The following is a 26,359-nucleotide window of genomic DNA, read 5'->3' on the forward strand; positions in this document are numbered from 1 at the left end:
TTGTTGTCACTTGTTTCCTAATCTTCAAATTAAAACTTTATCCATTTGAGAACCTACTCTCTCCTCCCAAGACTGTCAAATGTCCTCAGCAAACAGTTCCATGTAGAACACTTCTCTACGCCTTTTGAAATTTCATTAGAAGCTGACCAGCCAGATCTCCTTCTCCTGAGAGGATTCCAAAACATCAGTGAGGCGTGCAAACCCTCTCTTCTGTACAATTCCATAAAAGAGGAATTGGGGGGTGAGAGGAGACCTAAAATTCTTACTGGGTGAAAAGTTTATTTTGAACTATTCATACCAAAGCATATGCTATATGTCACATATACTGAGAAAATTTTAAGATTTTAATTAAAAAAAAAAACGCAAAACAATCTTCTTGTAGTAAAAAAAAATAATTTCAGCAAAAGTTTGGCATTCTTCAAGTTTGGATGTTTTTTATCAGAATTTTTAGGATTTACTTTTAAATGAGACAAATAACTCTTTTAGGCTGAGATATGTTTCTTTCTTTAATTTGCACCTTACAAAATTTTACTGAATCATATTGCATACTCTACTTATTTAAAGCATAATGTAATTACCATGTATCATATTTTTAATTACTCCTATCATATAGCATGGACTCTACAGAACAAACAGTCCAAATGTAACTGCATTATGTCAACAATTATGTCCCCTTAGAATCTATGGAAAGTTGACAACAGAGTGAAAACTGTCCAAGATCCTTGGCCCTTGAGAATACTATGGGACACAGACAAGAAAATCTCTGGAATGCAAGCAATTCTTGTTACAAATAGTTTTCAACAGTCCTAAAATGAGAGGAAGTAATTTCAGTGTATTATTTCTATCTATTTCTGCTCTTTCCATGGCTCGATGCAAGTGATAAGTCGTCATAAGGTTCAGCTGCTGTAATGGTGTATTTATGTGAGTTTGGGAGGGATGCAGAAACAAAGCCTCCTCCTATCACATACCAAGCAGTGTAAAGAACTTGATTACAAATCCCTTCATCCCTTCTAAAAAGCCACATAGTTATCATGTGACTGTGCAGTTTTCTAGGAAGGAAAGGATACATAAAGGTGATACTAGAATTTGCTACCTTCTCCGGTCACCACTGCCAACAAAGCTGGGAAATTCTTTGGGGACAAGTGCTGTGTGCCACTGAAGAATATGATAATTTCCTTGATGATCCTTGCAGGTCCCTTCCAACTGAGAAAATTCTGGGATTCTGTATTCGCTCCTTCTCCCATCCAGTGAGGCCAAAATGTGGGTTGTGCTATCAGGTTAATAATGGTAGCGTACAAAAATTGCAATCAGGAGCTGCTCTGGGTGGCAGATTGTGACTGACAGTCCTCAGCATCAACAGCTCTTGTTCTAACTTTGGTCTTTTGATTCGTTCTGAAGCAAAATGATTTTCCAACAAGAGACAATGAAGGGAAACCAAATATTCATGAAATGCTGAAACTAAAACAAATGGCAGTTCCTTCAAAACAAATACAGATGGCAGGTGAGCCCAGTCCAGGAGGCCAAAGGAAAAAGCAGTCCATAGACTAATAAGCAGCTAATAATCAGCTCTGGACTTGTGGAACCAGTTTGCAATTGACAAGTGAGTGAACGGTGGTGTTCTGCTTGAAAATGGAGATAAAGGCAAAGGAGTTCACTCCTCATGTAAGATTTGTGGACCATTTGTGGCTGGTACCCTTAAAGACCATTCCTCCTATGCCACCCATACCTCCTTGATAAACTTCTGTTATGGCCAAGCACAAAGGTCCTTATAAACAGCATTCATAATACAAACACTAATGCAGTCCACAAGAAGATGGACATTACAGCAAAAGGTGGGAGAAGTTGCACAGGTGTGAGCACATGAATGCATACAAACATTAGGTGTACATGTAGGTGTGAAGCACAGACAGACTAGCCCAAAGTCTCACACATTTTGGGCAGAGCCTCAATAAACTATACCTACACTGCTTACCTCTAAAATGTAATAATTAAGTACAGAAATAAGAATTTATTTCTTGAAGAATGAGGGTGGCTGGTTATACAAGTATTGAATCAAATGAAAAATTAAAAGATCAGTTACTTAACAGAAAGAGGACTGATATAGTGCCTTAAAATTTGAAACAGAAATCAAACTCAAAAAAATAAATATCATGATAGCAAAAAACCCTCATAACACAGCTTCATGAAAAGCACTTTTCTTCTAAACTAGGTCTTTTCTTAGAAACAGACCAGACGCAGCTCCCATTTATTATTTATGGTGCCTTGTGTCCATGTCAGCTCCTGATTAATAATTAAAATTAATCTCATTAAGGCAGATTTCATTACAGGATAATTTAATTAAATGATGAATTGGCTCCCAGATGTCACCATTTGTGCCATCTTTTAAAAGATGCTGCTGATGACACAGATTTATAAGGGTTTAGTCCTAACCTGAAAAGCTACATTATTTAACAGATTCATAGCAATTTTCCTAAGCAAAGCACACAACATGAAATGTAATTCACATAAGGTTAGACAGGCACTTCCAAGTATAAACAAAGGTATATGGCTGGCTCTGTGTGGCACGAGGAGGTATAAGAAGGTCAGCTTCAAGTTTGCTAAAAGGAACTCTAACCTCAATACTTGTGAGGATCCTACATATCAGTATTGTAAGCCACTTCTTCCTTATTGCACAAAGCATCTGAGACAGCTGAAAAAAATCTATTTCAGATAGTTTAATAGAAAATTACTCTAAATTTCCAAATTCAGTTTCTCAAGAACTGCAGCAAGCAGATTAATGTAAACAAGAATTGTCACTGGTAGCAGAGGAATATGAACCTGGCAGTACCATACTTCCCACTACCCTTTCCATAATGCTATGCAGTTTTTATCTTGATAATTAACTGAAAGAAGAAAAAATAATCCTGTGGAATAGCAGCTGTTAGTGAATCAGCACAATCAGAAGAGGCCTGATAATGAAGGTGTTTCATAAACCACAGAGCAAACAAAACAAAGAGCAAGTAGTGACACCAAATGCAGTGACATGCAGGTTCAAAACAGTGGAAAGGTATTTTCTTTAATACTTTTCCCGTGTCCTGTATCTCACAGTGACAGTTTACATTCCAGAAAACCTCACAGAACTTTTTAAAAAGTCTTAGTCTGAAGAAAAATGAACAAGTATGGGGCTGAATTATTAGGGTGCACCACTCCAATACGTGCCTTTGTGGGCTAGCAGCGCTACTTGTAGGCAACTGCATTTTCCTAAGAAGTGGCCAGCAGCCTGCTCTCAATCTGCTACATATTACTACTCTACCAAAACACAATTTAGTATGTGAAAAGCACCACATATGTTTAAGTTCATGATCACCAAAGAGTCTTTAAATATATCAGACACAGAGAATAAGGCATAGAGAAGTCACAGTCGAAGTCTCCACTTGAAGCAGTATTCTGTTCACACCAGTGTGCTCCAAATAAAGGTGCAAGCTGTCCTTCAGAACTGAAACATTCTGGTACTGATACAAAACAACCCAAAATACTTTGAATGCATAAGCTGTATTTCCCTTGGCTGTCCCTAACCCATTCAAACCATCTGAACTCTGCAACAGGACTGCTGTTAACAAAGCCCTCAATGGAAACACCACTGCTCCTGTTCCTTTTTGGGAATAAGCAAGGTAGTAGTCACACACAGGTGATAGATCTGGTAACTGTTTTGATCACCAGACAATCTCACTGAACAACATGCTGGCTGTTACCAAGACTGTAAACAAGAATTAAATCTAGCATATCAACTTTGGCTATTTCGATATATAGAATTAAGTAGAACCTTGAGTCCTAATTTACTTTTTGGGCTTCATCTACTATCCACAGAGGTAGAAAGGCAACGCCAAGGCAGTCAGCATGCTGTAGTCATCTACCTGCTGGGAAATACTGATCAGGTGAAATGAGCTTGATCATTAACCTCCTGATTATCAGTTAAGTCCGTGATCCACTGCTCTGTGGCCTGGCTTCTCAGCTATAACCCACCCAGTCCACTAAGCCTGGAGAAGACTGGCCTTCTCAGATGGACACACATGCAGATATATCCCCCAAGGGCTTTAACACCCTATGCGCCATGAAATCATAGAATCATGAAATATGATTTAACACCAAGGATCATTGAGTTCAACTCCTGGCCATGCAAGAACCACACCAAGTGTGACACCATGTGCCTGAGAGCATTGTCCCAATGCTTCTTGAACTCTGTCAGGCTTTGTGCTGTGACCACTTCTCTGGGGAACCTGTTCCAGTGTCCAGCCATCCTCTGCAGGAAGAACCTTTATTCAACATAAACTTCCCCTGACACAGCTTCAGGCCATTTCCTCAGGTCCTGTCACTGGGCACCACAGAGGAGAGATCAGTGCCTGCCCCTCCTCTCCCCTTTGTGAGTAAGTTGTAACTGCGGTGAGGTGTCCCTTGACTCCTCTCCTCAGGCTGAACAGACCAAGGGACCTCAGCCACTCCTCATATGGCTTCCCTCAAGGCCCTTCACCATCCTCATGGCCCTCCTTTGAAGCCTCCTACTGGCTTTTATGCAAAAGTGAGAAAGGTAGTGAGTGGAGTAGAACGTGCCAACATCTAAAACTGCACTGCTCAAAACCCCTGCTTAATAGGTGTTATTCTTCTTGATGTTGTATCTCTTATTCTGCATGAAGCCAGAAATGTCTTATATTGAAAAGCTGATAAAACTTTCTTGGTTTGTCTCCATGAAGTATCATGGAGTGGTGCATCTTCAACATACCTGCAAATATCATAGATTCTGCTTTGTTCCTTAGCAAAATTATAGGAAACATACAACTGTTCCTCTTTATTAAAAAAAGGTAAAAAGGGAAATTACAGTACTACTGTACAGCTTTGGAAACTGCTTTTATACATACATACATACATACATATATATATATAAATAATGTTCTAAATCATAAAATATCTGTATGAAGTTTTAAAGCATTCACACAAAATGTTTATTCAAAGATTACAGAAACAAATACCTATGTTCTACAAATCTGTTCTAACGCTCTCTAACCAATTGCAAATTTCAGTCCTTTAAACACCCTTTGACTAGATTCTCAGCAATAAACTACCACCTAAGATGGGAAATACAGAAAATCACTGTTTAATTTCATCAGTTCCATGGTTCTGCTGCATGTTGTACCATCTTATTTTCCTGTACCTACATTTTAGTTATTCTGAAGCACTGGTTTCACTTACACTTTCATTTAATATCTCATCATCAAAAATCATAATCTCTGTCAAATTTTAAGCTTTATAATATAATATAATATGTATCTTATCTATAATATGTATCTTTATCTATCAAAATTACAATTTCTCTGCTGAAAACCCTACCAAAAAGAAAAAAAAGTAGGGGGGCAGATATGTCCTGACTTTCTGAAATTCCATTACTTTATTCCTCTGAAAAATGAGACGGGAAAAAATCCCACTTAATTGTTCTTCTGGTTTCAATATTTTTACTGAAAATTTTATTATCAGTTATTAGTAGTTTTATAGAAAAAACATAACGTTCAATTTCTGGGATTTTCACTGCAATAAAAGTTGTTAAAGCAGTTAAAGCTGCTTCTTCATGTCTCCAGTTTCACACTCTATCTACCTTTCCACACATCTTACCAGGCAGGACTCAGCACTTTGCTTCCAGTCTTTTAAGTAGCCCAGACACCGCTGTGTACTCCTGCTTTGTACCACTGCGTGGTGTAGGCAGCTCTTTTCAAGGGGAAACTTCTCTAAGAAAGTGTCATTGCAAAGGAGAAAAATAAAGGTAAAACAAAACTGACATTCTGGATTGACAGCAAACACAGACAAAAAAATCTATTTACAGAGCAGTTGAAAATTAAGGTAATGCACAGAGAAGTGATCTTCTACATCTTATTGTGCTTTTAAGGTAAGGTAGCAGCGAGCAGATGAAATTATATTCTTTCTTCTCTTTCTTAAAGAAGCCTTTGGCAAAGTGCTTTTGTACTCACCAGATTACACACCTTCTGGTTTTCCTCTGGCACAGCAAGAAAAAGAAATGAGAATGTGATGTATAGCTGCGTGCTCAGAGCTATGTCATCCTATTTTCTTGAAGAATTAGAGTGCTCCCTGTGGCAGTCTTACACTTAATTAAGAAAACATTTTTAGGTATTATCGTGGAGTTTTAAAGATGATGATAATTAAACACCAATCTAACTCCTGTACAGTTGGGGGAAAGTACATTAATCCCATTTATTTGAGCCTGCATGAATCAATGGTGTGTTTTCCAGCCATCTCGAGAACTCTGTACTGATGGTTAAAGAGAGCAGCAACTACTAATTCAGTCAATCCTACATTATTGTAGATCAAAATGGGTGGACATTACCGGTATTATGGTGTATCAGAAATTACACTCTGGTCACTAAACTAAGGTGGAGCAGAGCTGAATTTGTTTTCACCCTTACATACCTCATTCACTCTTGATTCTATCTCTATCTCTTTCATTTTTCTGATGGAAAAGCCATTTCTCCAGCAAGGAATGACCACAACTGAACATAAGCAAAAAACATAAAAAGACACAGGGAAAAGAACTACAGAGGCCACAGCCACCCTGCCTTCAAATAGGTAATTGCAATTATTGCTGTCTCTTCCACAGAAACCATTCTATACTGATAATAGGAAAATTCAAAGGAATAGAGATGCCACATTTTATACAACACACCCGATGATTTATTGGACCAGTCAGACAAGGACAACAGAATTTATGCTTGGTACTTCAGGTTGCTTCACTTGAAAAGACTTAGGTTTGTTATGCATTCCCTGCCCTTATTTCCCTCCAGAATCATGGAATTACAGAATGGTTTGGGTTGGAAGGGACCTTACAGAACATCTAGTTCCAAATTCCCCACCACAGGACCTCCCACTGGCCCTTTGAGGCAAGAGAGCAATGCTCACCAGCGACATGAAACAGTGCTCTCACAGAAATGAGATATAGAACTCTTTTCCACCAATGTGCTGCCAGAGTCATGAATTAGAAAGAAGGTGGAGGAGGAAGAGCAAAAAGACTGGAAAAGGAAGGGGATGCACTTGCTACAGTAATTCTGCTCAGTCTCTCAAAGCTCTGTTTAAAAAATAAAAGCTTATCTCACCTCCTGGGAGCTGTCCATGTCCTATGGATATTGATTATGATTCCTTTAGATTTTGTCTCCCTGGGAATAATTTTTCTACTATATATATAGTTATATATATAGTAGAAAAATATATATATACCATGACTAAAAATAGATTGCCTTACCAATTTTTCTTTGAATGACTTTCCTGAAGTTTAGCAATTCAGCGAGTAAGTGAAATTATTTTAGCACAAGTTGTATCTTCATAGAATTCAGCAGCAGACCAAGAAATTAGGTAGATATTTGTTTTGACATTCAGTCTTACAGACAGAACACATCTCTGGATACAAAGTGAAACAATAATTCATTTATTTACATTTTGATGTAAATGTTTTCCCCTCAGAGTATTTTTTTCTTGCATCCATCGAATAGTAAAACCAGCATTTTCATTAACAGTCATTCTATTACTTATTTAGCAATGTTCTGTGAAGATTCAGAAAATTAATTATTAATGAAGAGCTGGAAGTATGTTAGGGTGACACCGATAGCCGAAATCTTGAAAAAATAAGGACTGATATTTTTATTTTATAATTTCCTTGTTTAATATACACTGCCATAAATATGTCCTGCTTTCTAAGGATGAAATCACAGAGGAGTGACCATGAAAATTTAATTCAAGAAGCATTGTTCTGAATTATTTTTTCTAAAAATACGGTTTTGAGTCAGGTTTTTTCTATTAATCCCTTGCCCCTTTTACAGAAGTTAGGTGAATAGGAAAGGCTTTTTCCCATTTTCTGCTCAACTGGGAACTTAGGCAATGGTTCTCCATTACCACAGTCTCATTTTGAAGCTACTTTAATTCTTAATGCCTTAATCACTTGTGCTTATTAAATTATTTAAAATGTGCTCTGAACAACAAAGGAAAGAAGGACCTTCCTTTGCAGCTAATGAAGCAAAGGAAAGTTCTGGTTTCGCAAAACCCGTCGGGTTGAATGGGAAGCTGAGGAAAGATGCCCTTGAAAGGTTGTTTTATGCCTTTTGCCTTATTTTTCTAGTTACAGAAAAGGGAAATAAAAAAAATAGGTGAAACAGAAGCCACAGAAGCGTCACCTTGTAATAAATTTCCTTCTGAGCAGAAATCATTATTTTTGCTGGTTATGTTGACTTATAATGTTTCATGATCCTCTTCATATTTAGTAGCTCCTGCACCTGAAGGGTTACAAAAATGAGGCTACTGCTCCAGTGTGATCACAGCACCACATGCCCTAAAGGTTGTGCAAAGAATCTGTATCTTCTCTACTGATACCTCCTCCTAAAAAGCTGTAAAATGGGTAGCAGGTAGAAATACCATGGAAAGGGAGGAGTCCAAAGCTCCTTCCTTGCTACCAGGTACATGAGCTACAAACAGGGGTCTCTAGCAGAGGACGGGTTTGAAAATGCAGAAAAAGGGGCAATAACCACATAGGGGTGGCATGGCAGAGGACCAGCGACTGTGCCAAGCCTTTGAACAACCTGTGCTCCACAGGGATGCAAAGCAGTGTCCAAACCCATACATTAACAACTGCTAACTAGGGGAAGCACATAATCCATCTCACCTGCCAAAAATTCTCTTTAATGGGACTAAACACAGAGGCGGTAATGTTAAACCAGCAAGCACTACCAGCCTTCATGGAGAAAGTCCCACATTACCACAGAGAACACCGGGACCTGGGAGGGGTGGTTTGGTCACTCTCCTATTTGTAGTCTTCCCGTCTGCTCCCAGGCTGTTTCCCACCTAAGACAATTCCTTTAGCAAAGTTTATAAAGTATTCAACATTTTTCAAGTGAAAAGAAAAAATAAGCTTACAATGTTACGATACATCTGTGCAAGCAATGCAATAGTTGTTAGCTATGCAACAGAAAGGCAGCTTGGAAGAAATGCTACAGCTATAAAGTGAGCAAAACCTCACCAAGACCATAGAATGGCTTTACAAAAAAAAATAAAATAAAAAAAAAAAATATATAAAAAAATAAACTACTTACCAAAATAAAAAGCCAACGTTTGATATATGTATTTTGTAATAATCTATTACATTGCCAAGTATAAAGAATATTTTGTCTTTCATGAAGACAGAGACAAATCTTCTTGATTATTTTGATTTTTTTTTCTATTAAATACTCAACAGAGACCTCAAAGGAAACAGTGGAACCTACCAGAATTCTCAGAAATGACAAGTAACATGCAAACTGCAGAGTTTATGTTATTTGAATAACCTCCCAAAACCAGACACCAAACAAATCTTGAAGCGTATTTGAATTTCATGTATATACAACTACTTAAGTGTGGTAAATATAATAACATTTGTGATTTTGTGATTTGTGACCTTTTTTTTCCTTAGTAGAAAGGCAGCAACACTAAATCAGCAATACATTATTACTACACATTATAGAAATTATCAAGGGTGAAATCAAATTTATTGCAGCTGTAACACTTCCAAAAGAGAACAAGAATCTGGATCTGTGCCAAAGAACACACTTTGGGCAGTTGATCACATGATCTTCGAAATAACTAAATTAATTTTGTTGTTAAAAAAGCCTAAGCCATACTAAATACCAAAACCAAGGTTACGAAAGTGATTTCCAGATTGAGAAGGAAGCTTTCTTTAATTTCTTTTAAGAGTATCCGTGGCATTTAGCTTTCTAACATGAAATGCAAAAATCTATCAATTACAACCTGTATTTATTCAAAACAAAGGGATTTAAATGATGAATACCATAAATACAATGCCTGATTCAGCTCACAGATTAATGCACTTTATCAAAAACTGAAATCATCTAGAGAAGGAGGAGAGTTCCAGAAAGCAGGAAAAGCATAAAAAACCTGGTTTGTCTTCTAATATCCACCCCCAGAATGTCCCAGGTGGCAGATTACAGCCCACATGCCAGTTACTCATGGGCTCCAATTCAGAAAAGCATACCTATTCAGGAAAGCACTTAATTAAGCACATGCTTATATGCTTTTCTGAATCAGGTCCATAGTACCATAGGAAATGGGTATAGCAGACATAAAATGCATGAGTAAAAGTAACTGAGAACTTAGCTACAGAGCATAAGCTTTCATTTATGTACCTTTATATTTTTAAGATATGATGCACTGCTTAAAACATAGAACAGCTGAGCATACTGCTCTGTAAAACGCAGCGTGAAAAGGAGACCTGAGTATAAGCAGATCCCAGCACCCATCGGCATCTTCACATGCCTAACCCACTGCAGAAAAGTGCTGAAAAAGATGCAGAGCACCTTTTGTTCATATTATTCAATTTTCCAGCAGCTAGACATCTTTGGGCATATTGATATAATGGGGATAAATGGCTGGTGGCCAAAGAGCTGTTCAGCCACATGGTTTGATCTACTGATGCACACCCAGTCAGAGCCAGCACAAACAGGGAGGCAAGGAAGGAAACAACTCAAGCAACAAGGAGGATGTCTTCAAGAAGGTCATTCCTTTTTCACTAGCAGAGGTACAGAGCAGAAACTCTGCATTTTCCCTTTCTCTCAACACTGCTTTTGGAGAAATCCAAAGCTGCAAAAGAAGGTGGCCACCAGCAAGTGAAGTTGCTCAGCAGCTGCTCCAGGCAAAGCAGAAAGCTGACTGAGGACACACAAGGGGTCAGATGGATTAAGAGCCACTGTCAAGGTCTGAAAAATGCCAAGTTTAGACATGCTGTCATATCTGTGTGTGATTATAAACCGGCAGGAAAACCCTGCGGTCTGCACTGGGGAAACCCAAGTCTTAGAATGGTAATTATGCCTATGTATGGGAATACCAGACCTCTCATTTAGTTTCAAATAACTGTTTTGCTAAAAAAGGATACCTTTTTCACCTGGTTCACACTGACTTTCTATCACTAAAAAATAATTTTAAGCTGAATAAAAGTATGTAACAGCAGAACCATTCAAAACTTTACACTGAGAGCCACAAAGTTTCAAAATATGCTGCTGCCCATAAGAAATTTGATCAAAGAGGTAAAGGCTAGATTTGGAATCTCCTTTAATGCAAGGGAAATATAATTTTAATATATGCTGCAGTTTAATTCCTTGGCAATTTTTATTAACACTGAAAAACAGCAGAAATTTTATTAAGTTCTGTATACTCTAAACTTTTTATTTCACAAACCAGAAGGTACACTAAATGTCACAACATTATTAACATATTTTTGCAATCAGTCCATCTATTAAAATGCAGAGGGTTTTGTACAATTCAATTGAAGTGTTATTAAGCATACTTATTCAAATCAGTCTTGAAAGATTGAAAGCCAAAGTAATGAGATACTGTTTTTATTTACACTTACCAAATCATAACATCATGCAACTAAACCAACAGAACAGTTTTTGAATGGGCAGCCTTCATGAACTGAGATCCTGATGGCCATCCCAACGCTATGTAATGGAAAGGTGTGTATAACCTGAGCAGAATATCAGGGCTGCAGATGTACTTCAGAGAGAGAAGCAAGGTTCTTTTCAAGTCACAGCAACATGACAAGTAGGTAGGACAGAAACAGCAAGGGCTGCAAAGCCAGTGTACCAATTCATGCATTGCAGTAGTCTGACTTAGAGTTTCTGAAGGCTTTACTTATCATCATGCAACAATCACTGGAGGATCTCTAAAGGATCATGTATCAAGACACAAACCCATGCAATCGTGCAGCAGTTTCTCTACTGAGTACTTTTAGTATGGCAAGTGAGGATGCAGAAGTTCCTCTTCTCTGAGTATGAAGACTGTAGTCTAATAGCTTCTCTGTTTGAGGTTGTTTCCTTCTGTGGGCCTCAAAGCCCATCACATCCTGCAGCCATATTAATTACAAATACTCTGGGTTGGATTTTCATTTTTCCTCATGATTATCTTCAACTCATTCTTTGCACCAATTTCTCCTACTAGCCAAAATACACAGCAAGAATTTATAGAAACGTGCTGGGCACACATGCTATTGCAGTGCAAAAATGCTTGATTACATTTCCAAAAAATTGCCAAATTTTCTCTCATACTTAGGTTGAATTTGCTCAAGTGACAAATATTTCCAGTATGAGCTACAAAACACTGGCACATAAAGTGCACATAATTGTTAATTCTACTGCATAATACAGTGAAGGATCTGCAGGGCTTACTTTGGTTACCATGAATTTTGTTTCGTTTACTGTTATTTTGATAGTCAAGAATTTTCTATTGGATTAACAGATGTTTAGTGGGTTATCAAAATTCAGTATTTAAAGCATGAACATACTTCATTATTTAAACAGTGCTTTTTTTTTTGTTGGAGATGTAACAGATGTTAAAACCAATTCACAAAAATCTACCTTCAAACCATTTCCACCAAATATTATTAATTAAAATATTTACACTGACAGCAAGTGTGAAAAGTGTGTTTCTTTATATGGTATGGAGGTAGATAGGGATAGAAAGATGGTTGGGTGGAGCAAATCTGTGTTTTCCATGATTTCTTATTATTTCACCTAAACCAGAATCCTTTAATGCTAATTGTGCCACAATGATTTCTACTTCTTTGCACCCAAAAGGCACATCTTCTCTGCTACACATCCCTTGTGTGGGTACTGAGTAGATAAAACACAGCAGCAATCTCCTGTGTTCTAATAAATGCTGTCATTAGAATAGCAAGTGTTAGTAGCTCTCTTCAGGCACCTAAGAGAAGTACAAAAAAGCAGAAAAAAGTTGAAGGGTGGTTGCAAGCCCACATGACATCTACCCAGTTATGTATCCCTTTGGTGAATAACAGCACCAAATACTACACACTGCACAATACCATTATTGCACTTCCTGTGTCCATTTTTTATTAATGCAGAATAGTCCTGTCTGCTCCAGGAATGCAAGAATGATTTATTCCATTATTTGTTTTCCATGTGGAAGGCAGCTAGAGCTTCTCTTCATTTCTAAGATGGATCTTTTCTCCTTTTTCCCCTTTAATCTGACATCATTAAGGCTCTGACTTACAGAGCATTACACCTTCACAGCATGTACCATATGATGTTAAATGGGAATAAAGGCCTGGGAATAAAGCCAAGTTCCAGTGGAGTTCATGTATTCAAACTCACAAGCATACCTTAGTCTGGAATTGGGTAAGTCACACATTGGGCTTCTCTAATTTGGATGGAGGCATTTTCTTCTGGAAAAGTGGAAAAATCATACATGCAAACTTAGCAGGTGACATTACTAACATTTATAGATGAGAAGACAGTGTAGTCTTTTCCCCCAACTGGACAAAGCTTACTGTAGACCAAGGAGTGGAAGACAATGGCAGGAAATTTTTTGGTCTTCACATGACAGAAACCCCTCTATGCAGCCAAATACAAAGGCCTCATCTCTGCAGCAGTATTCATAACAGAGAAAAGATTACTGCAGAGGTCTTTTATTACCATCATAAAACACCCTTCTTTACACAAATTTACACACAAACCCTCACTGCCTGTTTTGCACTGAGGCATCTGTTGAAGACCGTTTTCTGACCCCAAATTTCAAGGTAACTGTTTATGCTCCCCTGACAGAGGCACAAGGAAAGACACAGAAAAAAAAAAAAACAACCAAAAACACCCAACCTGAAATAAAGATAAAGCAGCTGGAGATTTTCTCTGCATATACTAACACATCTGTGCCTCTAATGAGCTTCAAGACTTTTACAATGGACTGATTGTCTGAGACACATTTTTCCTTAAGATTAAGCTCAAAAGCTACCACTGAGGAGCAGCAGGATAGCAGGGACTGATTCTCCCATTCTCTCCCAGCAACTAGCAGTAAAGGATAACTGAATACAAGGAACAAAGTTAGCTCCAAACATCAGACAATGATCCAATGGCCTCCCCTGGATGACAAATATTTCATTTTTAAAGTATTACTCAGCCATGGCACCTTGATGTTTTGCTACAGCAGAAGCACTGAAAAGTATAAAAAATGAAAAGTAAACACAATGGATTAGTGAGCCCAACAGCCAAGGAGCCCTGTCTGTATTCACCCCAGCAGGCAGCATTGCTACATTTCACTTTTTTACATTACTGTATATACCTGGTCAATGTATCCTCACAGTCATCATTTACACAGTTACTTTTTTCCCCAGGGATGTCATTTTCCATCTTTAGCTTTCTTTCAGCACTGAAAATTTGCAGGAAAATCAGCCATAACCCATGCATTCCTATGTATACTCTCCATTGATGATTTCCTCTGTGAAAATGTAAATTTTCCAAAAGAACTGAGGTAAGTATTGCAGGCGTTGATATTTTTTTCTTATTTTTTTCTGAAACCAAGCTATCAGCAAGTATGATTTCTGAGAACTGTGAAGCACTCAGCTGAAAATTTCAGATGTTTTGAAATGCTACAGTATTAACACTGGTTAGGCACTGCATCACATACTCATTCAAGGCCCCAAGAATGTCTCTTGAGACTGCTGGAAATCAGAGGACAGCTAGCTGGTCAGCTCCTGCTCTTGGCATATGCCAGATGGATTTCTGCAACTGGTGATTTTAAAGAAGCTGGGCTGCAGCCCTTTCACAACCATCTGGCATCCTTCCTCTTCGGTGCACATCATGTTAGGTGAAACCAGACAGCAAGGAATGTCCCTGGGATAATTACATCTATTTCTCAGCTCCATACTCTTCCAGGTAAGCTTACTGAATTTTGCAGCATGATTTGAAGATCCACTATCAGGTCTATTATCTATCAGTACCTGCAGTACTGACTGAATATTATTCCAAGACCAGTTACAAATGGAACTCAATGCAGACATAAAATCTTACAGAGGTCTTTTTGACCTGCACAGTAGTCTTGAGAAATTCATTCAGCCATTAAGGAGCATGTAGTACAAGCTTCCTGACCATTACAGTCTGGTTTTTATCATTATATATTTTAGCATGTTGACGACATCAAGATTTCCTTGTCTCAAAAAATACACAATTTCCCATACACCACAGAACATGAAACTAGTGATTAGCACAATCTAAACATACTTCTTTTTTTTTTCTCCTACTCTTTTTAAGTGCTGACATAAGCTTTTTGGACGGTAGCTCTGCTTGATATCCTACTGATGGGCTTTCAACAATAGCTCAATTTTACAGCTGCATAACTACATTGGAATCAGGCTCTAGATTTGCACGCAGTTTTTGCAGATGTAACTGGTTAACTACAACTGCATTGCCACAAAATTTTCCAAATGCCTATATTCTAAGCAATGCTAAGTCTTCTTTCATCAATACGTAAGTATTTAGACAAAAAATACAAAGCAGATCTGTAGACTATCAACTAGAAACAAGTAACTTCTTCAAATCTGTTGTATATCATGTTATGCAATTATTCAGTCTTACTTATCACAGCTCAGCATCAGGACTTTCAAGAGAACTCTTTATATGGTTAATGTCCAAAACAGAAGCTAGCAGCATCAGAAAAGCAGATAAAGTGTATGATTATTGCAATACATCTGCTTCCATAGACATGTTTTAAAATACAGTTTAATTACATGAACTGAAGAGATTTTCAGTAAATAGCTCAGTATAAAGTTGTCAAAATGTTAGCTAATTCTACCCTGTTTAATCTAAAATTAGGTATTGTTTTAACCTGGGAAGTTCAGGTCAATGTTGAGTCTTCATAAGTTTGCTTTTATCAAAACTGAGTACTGTTGAACCCTGTTACTAAGAAGAAAGAACGGAAGAGTTTATGAACAATCAGCCAATGGTGCATCACATAACTGCCCTTGAGAGTTTCAGACAGGGACTATTTCCTCTACTTCTACTTTCTATTTGCAGTTATCTTCAGATTAAATTTATTATCTTGTGGATTCCTTGACTTAAAAGCAAGTTATGCATGAAATGCAGTATGGTATCAGCTTCTTGAAACCCTATAACTTCCATTTGTGATCCCCAAGGAGTATGATTTAAATTATCATTTACTACAGTTATTAATAAGCGTTCTATTTGAAATGACAAACTCACTCTTGCACCTTCAAAGCCGTGGGATGAGGGGATAAAATTAGTTTCATTTTAATGAAACTTCCAGATGCAGGTGCCACAGTACAGAGGCTACAGGTTAATCATCAGTTTTACACTGATGCGGTAAAATCCCATGAAAACTGTTTATCAAAGCTGTTTAACCTGGGCAATGAATTTGAGATCGTGGCAGACAAGCAGTTAGATTACAGGATAAACAGCAAGGATATTTGCATGTCCATAGCCCACCAGAGCTCCAGCAACACCACAACCATTATTAGTGCAAGGAAGGAAAAGTACACACAGAAAGACATAAACAAATACAGCTCTTAAGATTATTTAGCCCAAGCTGAATTTGTGAATGTTCTAACGGCTTGAGCTTAGCCTGAGTAACTAATCTCTTGAAAAGCAGATAATAGATAGATAATAGAAGCTGATAACCAGTAGCTCAGTGTGTGTATTAGAAACTGATTAAATGTATGTAAAGGGAAACTGTAGCTGGATTCAAGCTCCTGAACACTTGTGCCCCTGTATACAGCATCTGACTGACGGTGCACAGCATTCACTCTTCCTGTGTGCTGGACTTCCCTGAGAACAGACGCTCCTGTGTCCAATGCAGTGAAGGCTGAGTGAATCGGGTTCATTAAATTAAAAGCGTCCTGGAATGGTCCATGGCAACCAGGGTTAGCAGGATAAAGCAAGTGAAGCTCAGATGCCCCGAATGCATCAGGGCCTGTCAGGGCCAGGCTGTTTACATAAATGCAGTTTATAGTGCCTGAAATAAAACAGAGGATACCAATATAGCTAACCATTATCTACAGAACACATTGCTCCCTCTGATGGTAAAACCCATTGAATGCTAGAAGCACTCCACACATTTCATTATAGAATTACCTTAATTTCACCATTTCAAAAATTGTCATACTATCAAGTTGATCTCACAACTGAAAGAAAGCAAACTAAAAAGAAGGAAAGGAAATGACAGCCCATTCCACTCAAGCACAGGCCTGAACTGCTGGGAAAGCAATGTACTGCACTTACAGGCCCCTGGAACAATTTTTACAGAGTAAAAATCTTTGAATGGATGGAAAAAAGAGCAGTAAGAGGTTTTACTAACTGCTCCAGAGACACTATAAGGATCACCACTTAGTGAGCAAGTTTTTTCTTGCACTTGATCCTATCTGGGTCGGTATATGCACAAATCCTATTTACACAGAGTCATTTATAAGGTTCCCTGAAAAACAGTTAAAGCACAGATTACTGGATTTTGAGCTACAAGCATAGTTTGACTTTTTAAAGGATGGAATTTATTATCTACACTGCCATGTCCACCAACACAAGGCTCCCATACTTTGGGCTGTTACTTTGTAAATCCCCAAAATGATCAGGTGGCGGCCCAACACATTTCAGTGCAAGCCATGAGTAGTCCCACAGGGAAGGGGACTGCATGACAAATTTAAACTTGAAAACCTGTATAATATTTTAATAGCATTGCTAACTAAAATAAGAAAACCAATTTTTTTCATTTCATAAATAAGTGATATTTGCTTTAGCTCCTTCTCTTGTACACTTTGACTGAATCACATACAGAAAAATTGCATGTGGCCCAGGACCAAAGACTAAAAATTTAAATCCAAGTAAGGTTTCACAAAAACAGGAACAACCAAAGGCCTGCACTATAAAAGATGCACTTTTTCATGACAGAAATCTCATTAGTCACTGCTTCCAGTACCAAAACAAAAAAATAACCAAAAAATCATGGTCAGCTAACATTCATTCCTCTGCTGTTAACCTACATAAAAAAAGAATGGGAGAGATACAATAAACTAGTTTTGCTGACACATTTAAGAAGAAGTTTGTTCAGTCTTTGCTTAAACACACCTAGTTTCTTAGTTTCTCAGCAAGAGTAACACTCCAACAAAAACCTCCAGGTCTCTCAGATGCAAGCTGCTTCATATTTGGGTTGGTGACCTCTTTGACTAAAGCACAATCACTGCTGAAGTCCAAGTGCTGACACAAGGCAAAGGATGCTGCCATGACAATATTCCCATAGAGCATCAGGGATTGCTTTCAAGAGCATGGAGGAGCATGAACAAATATTAGAATTAATTAACTAATAAATAAATAAATGAACAAACAACATGAGTTTCACATTGTCATCCCAATGGGATCCTCTGAGAAAAAATTTCCCATAAGTTATATTATGGCAAAACTATTTCCATTTGCTGTAGCCAACACATTTCAATGCTTTTAACATCCTCTTCACATTGCTTAAGACTTAACCAAATATAAAAGGATGTGAGAGTGGTTTAACGGATCTGCATGTGCCCAATACGTTTAAGATACACTTTATAAAATAAGAGATTATTTGCCTAGTGTCATTTTATTATTTAAAACTTATTTAATATTTCTCCCTGTCATTCTTCTCTTTTTTAATACAAGTTGACTTGCAAGTCAACCACTTGGATATGGAGGTAGAGCTCAGATAAACGCTACTATAAGGAGAAGAAAGAAACCATGACTGCTACATGATGCTGAATAAATATTAGCCACAGTCACAAATCATTCAGATGCATTTGCTAGTAAAATATTTCTGAAATTATTGCTTTTATTTTGTTCTGCATTTCCAAGTCTTTTCCAGAAAAGTGTTTAAGCACATGCCTAACTTAAAGCACATGAAAAATCCCATTGATTTAGGTGGGCTTAACCACATCCCCTAAGTCTCACATATTCTTCAGCACTCTGCTGCATCTGGACTTTTTAAAATAATCAAATGAGTAGAAACCAAATGTATGTTCAGTGTAAACCATGCTTTTCATGTGAAAATGAAGACTTAGTTATTTAATAGGCATGAAGGCACTGGGCATTTAGCCTTGCAAAATAAAAAAGCTAGAGAAGATTGATTTACTGTCATGTTGTTGAATATTTTGTTTTCATTACAAAACTCTGACCCCTTTTTACTGAAGAAGAGAGTATTTCTGAACATGTTAACTTCACCTGGACACTGTCAAAATCAGAAGCCTAAGCTGATGTACAATCCCTGTGCTAAGGAAACTTGTATTTTCATTTTGCATTCACAAACAGGACAGGCGTGGACACCTTTGGAAATTTGGTAAGTAATCCTAAGTTAAATTTCAATATTAAAATCAATTAGAAGTATAGCATTTATAAATTTGGTATTTTAAATGCTTGAACAAATATCATACACAAGCAAAATTCATCTGGAGCTTTGAATGTGTCTGTCAGATTCTGATGATTTATTCTACAAAAGCACCATTTATAGAGAGAGGTAATACTTTTATTAGACTGGCTCATATGTAAATCTTAAGTATGCATACATAGATACAAACGTCCTCTTAGGTGAACAGGTCATTGTGGAGGACTCAAAGAAGGTCCAAGCTGGCGCAGTTTTCAGGCCTTGAAGACCATTTGTTCCACCTCCAAATTTTTGCTATTATTTTTTCTAGTGGTGTTATCTGTTACAATACAGTAGAAGTCACCTCTGATATCCGTATCACATCAGGGCTGTAACATCACTAGTAATAGCAAATTTCATGTTCCAGGAACCCTGGAGACCCCTGTGCAGAAGATGGTATCTGCCTTGAGGAAAGTTCATGTAGCTGATGGCAGTGGCAATTTTCCCAAGCAGTTCTATCCCTAAAATTCTAGTCTGGGGCCTCTCTGGAGCCAGAAATACCAGCTATAACAGACTATATAGTAGCTATGTGTCAGTCCTTGTCAGCAGTCCAAGGACAGTGTGTGACAGCAGAACATTTTCTTTTATTGGATTTCCTTGTTATTAAATAAATCCCATACAGTGTCTTTCCATTTAAACCTCTGATACTGACATGGTAACATCTTCCAGGAGACAGGCAGAGAGCTGAACCAGAGCAAACACGACAGTGACAATGGCAGGAGCATTTCTGTTTGTTTGCCAACCCCTCCTCTCATCCCATCTTGCAAGTTTACAAGCCATGGATATTATTCTGTAGAATTCTCTTGGATACATTTTTAAGAGCTTGCCTACTAAGTTTTTAAAAAATCGTACTTTTAAATTAGAATCTTAATAAACTCAGAAAAAATGCACATTTCTATTACATGTATGTCAACAGCGAACAGCTGTATCTATCTTCCATGCCAAACTCTTTCTCCAATGATATGCAATTTATATGACACACAAGTCAACTCAGTCTATTCTGCAAGTCAAAATACATTAATTGTTTCTGAGTTCTGTCTCATTCGGTCTGTCTCATTCGGTAAATGACAGAAATAAAATATATATGTAAAATTAATGGAGTTTGAAAAAAGTGCCTTCAAATTTAACAGTGGTGGATTATTGTACAGAAATGACAGAATGCTGAAATGGTGGAGGACAAAGGAAAGAGCAAAAAAAAGTGTGTGCTCACAGAAGCTGTTATGTCATATGTGAGGAAGAACATTGATGTTTCTACCTCAAATTCCTATTAGATGAGAGACAAGGAATTATGGTATTACACTGTATTCTTGGTCTACTGTAAGTCAAAATGGGTGATAATTTGGGATCCTTTATGGCAAGCCACCTCTCTGTGACAGTTACTGTCTCTCTAGAAAGGAAGTAGTAAAATACCTAAGCAATTCTCAAAAATACTTTGAAATAAACCTTCAAAAAGGCAGGCTAGGCTGGTTTTCTATTATTTTCTGTAACTGCTGACTTGAAGTAATGACATTTTTCTTCAATGATTGATTTTAACTAAAAGCAAATAATCAGTCATGAAAGAAACTAATTTTTTTTCTTACTAAATCCATAATTTCTTTACTTACCTATCCCAATTGTTCTTTACTTTCATAACTGAAGTACTTGTGCATACTGCCAGCTTTTCATGACCAGAAGCTAGAACAGATAACTTCCAGATATCTCTTTTAAGCAACATCACTAACCTGAGAAGACGAATTGCCTGTAATATTCCAAGTCCTACAAATACTGATATAACAGAGATAAGAACCACAACTTGCTATGCTGCAGCGCAGAACAGTGAAACAAAACATTTTAAAATTCAGTTGAAGAGTTTAAACTAATTTTCATTTCTCTGCAATCAGCTTCAGCCAAAGTGCTAGCAGGCTGCCCACCCCAGAGGTGGGGAAGATTAAGTGCTGCAGGCACAGGGCTCAGGCAACAGAGAAGTAGCTGCAGCTGAAAACTGATCTGCAAAGGGATCACATCTGACAGCTTTACACATTAAAACAAAACAAAAACGGGGAAACAACACTGTCCAAAAAAGGTTGCCAAGGATCATCCATCTGCAAGGGGGCCACAGACACTAGTTACAGATAAAACAGTCTGTACAATGTGATAAAAAAACCAAGTAACTTACCCAGGGCACAAGGGGGATGATTGTCCAAATGTCACAAAAATAAAAACCTGTTCATTCAGGTTTAGCTTCACATCTGCTAGTGTCTTGTCCTACAGCACTGCAATCTATTGTTTAATTCTAGGTTAAAATGAAGTAATCTAAATATGCAGGCTGTTATATAAAAAGGCCAGGGGATGAAATTACACCAGTTTCTAATAAGGCCCTTTGAAACCCTAAACTAGCAAGTTAGCAGCCAAATTGTTCTTCTACTAATACAGACTGAACAGACAGTGATGACTAAAAGAGACAAATAAAGAGTGTAAACCTGAAGTTATCAAAATCCTAAGTGTCCCTGCTATACCAAAGCACACCAGAGGACTATTTAGCTGCTAAAAATCATCGTTTTATTTACCATCTCCAAGACCAGTCTTGAAAAACTTTTGTCTCCCTATTGCTAGTCTCTTCATAAGCACAAGATCAGTAAAATTTCCTTCTCTTCCATTTCAAAATCAATAGAACTTTTAACATAGCTTCATCTGTCCATGTAAGACAAATTTACATGTCTTTAAGTACTCTTTCACTTGGTAAGTAGCAGCCTGCACCTGGTGACAGACCTCACATCAGAACATCAAAAGGACCATTTGGTTATTTTCTTCTATCTGTGCAACATGGCTTGCTATTTTCCTCTTTTTTCACTCAGAATACTATTAACTGAGTGTTCACATAAACTAAAAGAAAATCCCACACACGGATGTGCAAATATATTCAGCATCTGAATTGAAAAGAAAAAGAAAGTTGTGAGCTTTTTTTGACACATACCCACCCTAGAAAGTACAGTAGCATGACAGGCCCTATCCCAGACTGCTCCATGCCAGCTGCAACTGGATCCACTGGATCTCAACTGCACCTGATGGATCCCAGCTCACCTCTGCATCGGTAATGGCATCAGTAAATGTAGTAAATGGCATCATTTTTCTGCTGGTCTTCAAAATAGAGCTATTCACCTATCCAGTTGTGAGTAAAGACAGTAAAGCCATAATATAATAAACCCTGTTCTGATTCTGACTCTTTTTCTTGCTGCATGATCTTGATTAAGACTTGATTCCCCTACCTCTGCCATCCAGGAGAAGACAAAGGAAAGGAGAAACAAGAGGTTTCCCAGTACAGAGGCTCTAGAGCACAACAATTAGGCAAGTAGACTGACTTCTGGTAAAAAACAGGAAGAACAAATTACTGACATAATGTAATAAATGGCATATATATATGTATATATATATATATATATATATATTAGATCTAATCAAGCTGGCATCTCAGAAAACAGAAGCTGTTCAATTCAGTCAAGCACAGCTCTTCAGAGGCTCTGAGAATAGGGGAGCAGAGATTTCAGAAGCAATGTGTGGTCACATAGTCAGTCATTGCTCTGAGTCAGCATTGAGACAAAAGGAAAATAATTTATTTCTCATATGGCAACAGGGTTGCCTTGGAATTGCTCACAGGTATGATCATGTAAGTTTCACCTAATTGATACACTTTCAGGAAAGGAATCACAGAACTAATAATTTCTTATTGGTGTATTTCTTTGAGTTAAAATAATAATAGTGATCTCAGACTTAAAGAGAAGACTGTCAGAATAAAAGCTACACTACAGTATATGATGCTTCATGAGGATGTACTACTCTCAAAAGCTACAATAATTTCCTTTCTTTAAATAAAAACTTGGAAATTAATCTTGTTCACTGTGGAACTTGTTCACCAATGAACTGTGCCTGGCTTCTTTTCCCAAGGATGAAAGATTCTTCAACAGAGTGCCCAGGTAATCTAATAAAGAGATCTTTCTCTTCAGAAACTCAACTGTCTAACAAAAACACCATGCAAGAGAAAACACCTTCTAACCCATCTCAGCTGCAGAGAAAGGCAGTCTCTAAAGTAACCAAGGACTTGACTATTTGAAGCCAAGGTACCAACACAAGTTTGAACACAGTCTTGCACACATGCTTATTCACACAATTTAATACACACGCGACAGAGGCTCAATCCTTATGCTCCATGAATTTTCACAATTTAAATGTTATGCATTTAGCTCCCCAGAGAAATTTTGAGGCTAGAAAGAAGTACTTATGCTCCCTGAGCATGTCAAGAATTAGAAATCCTGCCTGATGGACAGAAACTGCCCAGAGCTAACCAGTATAAAACACATTAACCAGTATGAAACACCACAGCTACACCTCAAGCAGATGCATCTGATACCTTCTTAGAGTTCAAACCACCAAAGCCTCCTGCTTCCTGGGATCTCTAGCCCACAGACATAGCCCAGAGATGCTATTTTCTTTTTGAAAATTGGTTGAGAGAGTTTTACCATTATATAAGAGTGAAATGGCTTTTGAAGTTGGGAAATGAAGGCTTAGTGGCTGCTCTAGGCAGACAGGCCTCACATAATTCCTTTTCCCAGTACAGTGCCCAAGTTCTTGGTTAGATTTTAGTGTCAGTGACCACCTGGATAAAGGGAGTGATGAAATGGTTCTCCCACCCATTACCTTTATGTTCTGACACTGTTAGTAAGAGTAAGAAGTATAAACTTGTCTTGAATCACGATTTTCTGTGTCATTAGCATAAAGACAGCAAATCCTACCTTCGTATGCAACACAACAGATTTCACCTCAATTTGCAATCTGAAGACCATTTCCACATGTAGCATAAAGCTATGTAGAAATTATGAGAAATACTACAGAAATTATACTATCCGATGGGATAGTAAAATTGCTTCTAAAATATGCATTTATCAGGCATCCAGTGTTGCAAAAACATTTTACCTACTATTGAAAGATGTTTTTTCAGTAAGCTAAACTGGCTCATCTACTTCCTATTAATAAACACACCATGAATACTCCACAGAAAAATTGTTTCACAGACTGCAAGAGATGAAGTTCTGCCTAATCTTTTATGACCTTTATAAAACTTTATTAAATTATGAAGCCACGTAGCTTTTACAGGCTCTAAAGTTTTGCTTGGGAACACTTTAAATACACAAATATGTGCAGCTGTCCCAAGCAGTGCCACCATGGGGACTTAAGACACTGTTAAGACTTTCCAGTCCTGTACCATTTAAAATCAGTAATAAAACTCTAGTCCAAGGTAAAGTCTCAGATAGGAGCTACCCAGCCAGGAGCAAAGTACTCCTTTTAAAGAAAATTACTGACATTTTAGAAATACAACTCTTCCCAATTCCTTGAACTTGTGTTACCCACAAAAGTCCCTAAATATATATATATTCAAACTAGTTTATTGCATGGATAACTTCCTTCAGCATATCAGAAACAGAAATACTAAATCCCTTAGTTCTTCTTTAGTACACTAAGGCCAAGCTGAGAATCATAAGGATCATGGTACTGGCAAAACGGGTCCCTGTCGTGACCAGTAAGAAACAGCAGAAAATTAAGATGCTAAGCAGCCAAATACATTGGATGACAAGCCCAGATAGCTTTGAATTTGCTCAGAACCTGCTTTCTCCTCAGAACTGCAGTCTGGTGGTGAGGAGGTCTGAAGAAGAAATCCTTAAAGGCAAGGAAAAATAAGAAAGGAAAAAGTAGAAGAAATGTCCACCCCATTTTTTCCAAGAAATGCCATCAGTGCCAGGAGGAATCTCCCTCTGATGAGGAACAGGGGGATAGACTACTGATTTTCACAATCCCCTTGAAATCCAAGAGAATCCTGAAAAAATTAATGTATGTCATCTGCCACAGTCTAACCATTTGAAATATTTTGTTTCTCTTTTTGGTAACCCTTGATTTGGAAAAACTTGCAGACCACTATGGATATACATTTTAATGCAATTATTTGAACAAGGCAAATAATTGCCTTGAAACTGTGCACTTTTCTAACATTTTATTATTCCAGTGTAGCTTCATTATATCCCTCCAACAATTGGAGCTCCACAAAATCCTATAAAACAAAGATCTTGCTTCTTTCAGCAGGAAAAAAAAAGATTAAAACCACTCATTTAATGTACAAATTAAAAGGTTTAAAACTAGGAGCTCGAAAGATTTCCTCAGATCTTAGTATAATTTTCAAATCCAAAGTAAAATCCTTTCACACAACTTAGTTGAACAGAGTTCAATTTATTACATTCAATTTAGCAACATTTGTACTTACTGACTGTTCACTTAAATCCTGAGAGTCTTCCATTGAGGTTATTCACCCTTCTTTTCCTCCACAAGCAGAAATTATCTTCCTTTCAATTTACAGCTCAGTAGTCTAAATTAAAAGAGGAGATTAAAAAATTACATGTTAGTCTATGGTCCTCACTTCTAAGGCAAATCTGCAATAAACAAACACTCTAACTGAGGTTGCAGTTTCACTAAAACCTCACACAAAGTTCCCATGTGAAGTCTAATTTCATGTAAAGCACTTCAACACCTTCAGTATTATTTTGGGAACTATCTAAAACACACCAATAGAAACAGGAGCTTTTCTTTGTGTCCTTCAAGAGAAAAGTTAGCTCTGAAAACAAACCAATAAAGAAGCAAAAATGTTGAATAAACTGTTTAAGTAGTCAACAAATTATAACCCTTGAGAGAACATCTTAGAAAGACAGTTATAGAAGAGAACTGCTTAATACACATTTAATGATAACCTCTTAGCCATTAAGTGTCTGGCAGAAAAATGGGTTATTATGCAATTATCAGCATGAAGTCCCTTCTCCAAGGTTCATTAAATTCCTTTAGGATTAAACTAGATACACAAAGTGGTTTATAACAAGCAGCTCCCTGCAAAGTGCTAAATGACAGACATTATCCTAATCATCTGCTATGTCTACGCCTTCTCTGATAGGGTGAATCATTCTCATCAAATATGGAGATCTTCAACAGGAAAATTCTATTTTCCAGGAGTTCTGCCTGTGAATGATCATGGTGACACTAACTATACACACGATTATATTACAATCTCCATTCTCAGAAAAGATACATTTTGGAGTCA

At 37.5% G+C, this 26,359-nt stretch overlaps 1 protein-coding gene across 23 annotated transcripts in view; it reads right to left on the reverse strand.

Annotated features, from left to right (window-relative positions):
- Nucleotides 1-26,359, reverse strand: part of EYA4 (EYA transcriptional coactivator and phosphatase 4) — a 143,963-nt gene that overhangs the window by 100,225 nt on the left and 17,379 nt on the right. For all 23 annotated transcript variants that reach the window (XM_014263616.2, XM_014263618.2, XM_014263617.2 and 20 more), the window contains exon 2: nt 25,535-25,636. In XM_014263616.2, coding sequence (XP_014119091.2) covers nt 25,535-25,567 — 33 coding nt within the window. In that variant the 5' untranslated portion in view covers nt 25,568-25,636. The remainder of the gene's footprint in view (nt 1-25,534; nt 25,637-26,359) is intronic.

The sequence above is a fragment of the Pseudopodoces humilis genome, chromosome 3, assembly GCF_049639895.1.
Source record: "Pseudopodoces humilis isolate 2021_Gansu_Grassland_sample_001 chromosome 3, ASM4963989v1, whole genome shotgun sequence".
Classification (NCBI taxonomy): Eukaryota; Metazoa; Chordata; class Aves; order Passeriformes; family Paridae; genus Pseudopodoces; species Pseudopodoces humilis.